A 6051-nucleotide genomic window follows, 5' to 3' on the forward strand; every position below is an offset into this window, starting at 1 on the left:
TGACGTGTTTTGGGCGTTCAACTCCGGATCATGACGTTTTTCTGGCGTTTAACTCCAGACAGCAGCATGTACTTGGCGTTCAACGCCAAGTTACGTCGTCAATCTCCGAATAAAGTATGGACTATTATATATTGCTGGAAAGCTCTGGATGTCTACTTTCCAACGCCGTTGAGAGCGCGCCAATTGGAGTTCTGTAGCTCCAGAAAATTCATTTTGAGTGCAGGGAGGTCAGATTCCAACAGCATCAGCAGTCCTTTTGTCAGCCTTTTTCAGAGTTTTGCTCAAGTCCCTCAATTTCAGCCAGAATTTACCTGAAATCACAGAAAAACACACAAACTCATAGTAAAGTCCAGAAATGTGAATTTAACATACAAACTAATGAAAACATCCCTAAAAGTAGATTGAACTTACTAAAAACTACCTAAAAACAATGCCAAAAAGCGTATAAATTATCCGCTCATCAACACAGCACCATTATATAGTCCACAAATTAACCGAATAACTATCAATTAGCCAAAAGATTGAAGACCCACCTACCTGCTGTTGTTCTGCTAAGGTCGAAGGGAAGAGACACTGCAAGTAGGGGTTGAACTCGAGACAGGAATGAGGACGGAAGAGTCCAGCCGTCGCGTGCCTTCTGGCGGACCTACCGGAGGGTGTCGCGATGAAGGTTCTCACGGGTGGATGCGTCTCCACGACGGCAACATGCAGCGGCTCAAGACATGACTCTTGGCGGATGTGAGACCGTACCTATCAGTGGCGTCAACTGATTTTTCGGCGTTGACTCCATTGAGGAATACGGCTGGAGAAGACGACAGTCCGACGAGCTATGCGGCGCTAGCAGATGAGATGGGGAGTGAGGGTGTGTCTCAGCAGTAAGAACAAGTAAAAGGGGGGTAAACTAGGGTTAAAGGGGTAAACATATGGTATTGGGATTAGCTGAGTTAATTTAGGGTGTGTTTTTTTGAATAATTGGGCTTTCTGAAATAGCCCAATAGCAATTTGGTAGATTTTGGCAGATTCCTTCTTGGTAACGTAGCATTACCGTTGGAAAAAAGTTCTTTCTCTATTAAATCAATCTTATTCCAAATCCATACTTGGATATCCGCAGAGATTTCACCTACTACTGTGCCACAACCTATATTTAATAGACTTGGGTACATAGAAAAACGAGAAACTTAGATCATTATTTTTATCAACATGATTAACTAAATGTATAATAATGTTTAACAAAAATATTTTAATATTAGCCGGAGCGAATATCAATTGTTAATTACTCAGTTGCAAAAAAAAATTATTATTTTTTATAACGTTAAATGGTATATTTTATTTACTGGAACTACATTTGCACATTTAAGGTAGAAATTTCACTATAATTTCTACTTTAACATAATTGAGTTGTGATGAGCGGATAATTTATACGCTTTTTGGCACTGTTTTTACATAGTTTTTAGTAAGTTTAAGCTACTTTTAGGGATGTTTTCCTTAGTTTTTATGTTAAATTCACATTTCTGGACTTTACTATGAGTTTGTGTGTTTTTCTGTGATTTCAGGTAAATTCTGACTGAAATTGAGGGATTTGAGCAAAACTCTGAAGAAGGCTGACAAAAGGACTGCTGATGCTGTTGGATTCTGACCTCCCTGCACTCGAAATGGATTTTCTGGAGCTACAGAACTCCAAATGGCGCGCTCTCAACGGCGTTGGAAAGTAGACATCCAGGGCTTTCCAGCAATATATAATAGTCCATACTTTATTCGAAGAATGACGACGTAACTTGGCGTTAAACGTCAAGTTCATGCTGCTGTCTGGAGTAAAACGCCAGAAAAACGTCATGATTCGGAGTTAAACGCCCAAAACACGTCATAACCTGAAGTTTGACGCCAAGAAATGCCTCTACACGTGGATTGATCAAGCTCAGCCCAAACACACACCAAGTGGGCCCCGGAAGTGGATTTATGCATCAATTACTTACTCATGTAAACCCTAGTAGCTAGTCTAGTATATATAGGACACTTATCTATTGTATTAGACATCTTTGGTCTCAGTTTTGTTTTATTCTTCATCCTAGGAGATCATTGATCACGTTTAGGGGGCTGGCCATTCGGCCATGCCTGAACCTTATGCTTATGTATTTTCAACGGTGGAGTTTCTGCACACCATAGATTAAGGGTGTGGAGCTCTGCTGTATCTCAAGTATCAATGCAATTCTATCTTCTTTTATTCAATTCCTCTTTTATTCTTATTCCAAGATATTCATTCGTACCCAAGAACATGATGAATGTGATGAGTTAATAACCCTCATTAACGTTCTCACTCATGGACGCGCGTGATTGACAACCACTTCCGTTCTACATGCAAAGAAGCTTGAATGTGTATCTCTTAGATTCCCCAACAGAATCTTCGTGGTATAAGTTAGATAGATGGCGGCATTCATGAGGATCCGGAAAGTCTAAACCTTGTCTATGGTATTCCGAGTAGGATTCTAGGATTGAATGACTGTGACGTGCTTCAAACCTGTAACCTGCTGGGCGTTAGTGACAGACGCAAAAGAGGGATTCTATTCCAGTAGGGGAGGGAACCAACCGGTGATTGGCCGTACTGTGACAGAGTGCGTGAGCATTAGCTTTCACTGCGAGGATGGGATGTAGCCACTGACAACGGTGATGCCCTACATACAGCTTGCCATGGAAAGGAGTAAGAAGGATTGAGTAGAAGGAATAGGAGAGCAGGCGTCCGAGAGCTCTACAGCATCTCCTTCCGCTTATCTGAAATTCCCACCAATGAATCTGCATAAGTATTTCTATCCCTTTTACTATATCATCTATTTTCTTATTTCTATTTTCGAAACCCATAAATCAATATTTAATCCGCCTAACTGAGAATTGCAAGGTGACCATAGCTTGCTTCATACCAACAATCTCTGTGGATTCGACCCTTACTCACGTAAGGTTATTACTTGGACGACCCAGTACACTTGCTGGTTAGTTGAACGGAGTTGTGAAGAAAATAAACAGTGCCCTAAAGGTATATTCATTCAAAATCCAAGAAACACATAATGATGATCACAATTTCGTCCACCAAGTTGCATTTTAGTTTATTTCATTTGTCGATTCAAATTTATTCACATGGCCTCAACTATTTTTCAAACTTGTTCGCACGTAAGAAGAATACGTCTTGACACCAAATTTAAATTTATATCGAATCAAATTCGTGAACCCTATTTATTTATAACGAAAACTTGTCCTGCCTTAATACCATTTTATCGACATTTATTTTAAATAATTTTATGAGATACCGGTCGATTTCAACACAAACGCAAAGACATTATGTCATATTCATATGGATAACCCAAAAATGGATAACTCAGTACTAAAATTCTTTTTCAATGATATAAGCTAAATAAGTTCAGCATTCATCCCAGGTTACAATCACAATGACAATAACAGCCCAAAAAAGACATACCCAACCTAAAATAATATCTATTTTCCAGATTCACATGCCTTCAACAGCCAAACCGAACATACATAATCTATCAATAACCATCTAACATATCCTCAATGAGTTGAACTTGACTGCGTAATTAAGCATTCTCCTCCTTTAGTTGTCGAATTCGCTGGGAGAGGCAATTGTTATCAGACATTTGTTGTCCATGTTGTTCTTACATCAAAACCAGCTTCCTATAATTATAGTCATAGATTTCGTATCCTGTGTTTGCTAGCAACTTCTCTAGCATGGTGAATGAAACTTCTTGCCTAGCAATCCTTTCCTTCGTTGATGCCAGACCATGTGCCACAAGCTCCATGCCTCTTGGATTGTGGGGAAGAAACACAATAAATCCAAACATGGGTTGTCCGTCTTTTGATTCGAGGTGTTGAGGGACAAACATAGGAAATCCGATTCGAAGCGAGGAACAAACACGCATAAGCATGAGCTCCATGTCTTTCTCATACAAAAAATCTTTCACCTCAGTAACAAAGACTGCATGTCCCCCTGCAACATAACTCAATTACTTAGTGAACAGTCAATAAGAATGACATTTATACAATTTTCTCAACAAAACAAAATTATATGACGAACCTGACAAAGCTTTGGTGCCACCACTACCACTGCCGAGCAATCCACTGCTAGACAAGGTTTAGAACTCTCCCTTCCTCTGGAACACTCACCGCCCTTCATATACTCTTCAGCTTCGTCCAAAGAATAAAAGCTTTTGTGTTCATTGTTGTTGAATCCCAGAACCTGTTTTGCACAATCATCCCAATTGGTATATATCCCTAGCTTGCGACCCTTTCTTACCGCGTAGAACCGACGCATCTCGCCAAAATCCATAAAAACACATACAATTCTACACTTCTAACAAAAAAAACTTTTTTTGAGACACAATCCTAGTAAGAAGTATAATCCTGAACCATCTCAAAATAAAGAAGAACATATATATCAACAAATAGAAAATTTTCTCTCTCAACTCCACTCAAACCAAATGCAATGGACTCTCTCTCCCACTTACTTTTTCTCTCAGTCAGACTATCTCTAACTCGTCTGACCTATCACTTCCCAAGGTCATGATAACACAAACCGTTATATATTTTTTATTTCTTTCTTCAGAAGATTCACGTCCCATCCATCCCTGCCCAAAGGCCAAAGATCCAAAACTATTATTATTATTATTATTATTAACATTTTTTTAAACAAAAATATCTACCAGAGCCATCTAATTTAATCTATATTACCTTTTTGCATATGTATAAATATTTTATATTTTTAATTATTAGTATAAATATGTCTATCTACATATTATTAAGTGATCACTTACATGTTAATATATACATAGTTTAGCCACCTATACGATACTTTTTAATTGATGCATAATTTCATTTGATTTTTTTCCTAATAATTTTTAAATTATTATCGTTATTTTACTTTTATCTTTTTAAATCTAAAATAAACTATTTAATTTTTTTGACAATTTGACCAAAAATTTTAGACACCACAACAAATGTCTACATAATTATATATAGTAAAAGTCAAAATATTTATACATTATTAAATTAACCTTAAATGTATCAAATATAAATTATTAATTAAAATATAACTTCTTTTATTAATTCAAGTACGAGAATCACTTTCAGTATTTCTTCCTCAACAACACTCAATATGTTACTACCATAATAATTTGTCACTTCCCAATAACAATCTTCTGTCAACACAGACAAAATTTTGATCAGCAATAAGCATATCTATTATCAAAGATTAACTGCTTTAAATTTAACTAACACACAAGAAATTAAATTCTAAATTCAAATAACCATTATTTGCCGTATCTTTATTTTAAAAATAATTTACTAGCAAGTAAATATTTAAATAACAATTACTTAAATATTTTTGTTCACATATATCATTAACCTACACATAATTTATGTTATCATTAAATTAATCTACACATAAATGAATTAACAACTAATTAACATTGTTAAGTATAAAAAATATGATCATCAATGCTGTATCTATTTTTTAAATTTGATCGAAAATGTCGATCCTAAACACTAAACCCCTTATCATTAAATATTAAAATACTTAACAATCCAATTTTAGAATGAAAAATTTAAACCATCTAATTTTAATCTCTAACAATAAACCACAAACCCTGATTTCTTAATCATGAAATTTAAACTATCCAATCCTAAGCTCTAAACCATCCAACTCTAACTTCTAAATAATGTATTTCTAAATTCTAAATTCTAAAGTTTTCTACACTAAAACCTAAATCTAAGCATCTTACAGTAAACTCTAAATCAATTAACAATAAATTTGAATAACTAAACCATTTTATTCACAAGTTTAAAAATAATGAAACAACAAAAAGAATTTAAATGACTTTTAATCCAATTTTAATATGTTAGACTTTATTTAAATATTATGAATACAAAGTACATAATTATTTTTTAAAAAATTTTTATAAGGCTCATTTTTGAAAGGATTCATTTTTATAACAATACTTATCATTTCACAATTTTAGAACGAATTAATAAATATAAAAAGAAAGAATAAAA

At 35.1% G+C, this 6051-nt stretch overlaps 1 protein-coding gene across 1 annotated transcript; it reads right to left on the reverse strand.

The window, feature by feature from the left end:
* Window positions 1-3659: 3659 nt before the first annotated feature.
* On the reverse strand, window positions 3660-4315 carry LOC130934630 (uncharacterized). The gene is made up of 2 exons (XM_057864181.1): window positions 4168-4315; window positions 3660-3991 (listed from the first exon to the last, which is right to left on the reverse strand). Exons 1-2 carry the CDS (start codon window positions 4313-4315, stop codon window positions 3660-3662), a joined length of 480 nt encoding a protein of 159 aa, XP_057720164.1.
* Window positions 4316-6051: the final 1736 nt, after the last annotated feature.

The sequence above is a fragment of the Arachis stenosperma genome, chromosome 6 (assembly GCF_014773155.1).
Source record: "Arachis stenosperma cultivar V10309 chromosome 6, arast.V10309.gnm1.PFL2, whole genome shotgun sequence".
Lineage (NCBI taxonomy): Eukaryota > Viridiplantae > Streptophyta > Magnoliopsida > Fabales > Fabaceae > Arachis > Arachis stenosperma.

What these genes read in the sequence shown, in the direction of transcription:
- LOC130934630 (XM_057864181.1), bottom strand. Translation starts at nt 4,315, where the DNA reads ATGCGTCGGTTCTACGCGGTAAGAAAGGGTCGCAAGCTAGGGATATAT. An exon ending in TGAAGAGTATATGAAGGGCG is followed by an intron (nt 3,992 to 4,167) that starts GTGAGTGTTCCA and finishes GTTATGTTGCAG; the next exon opens with GGGGACATGCAGTCTTTGTT.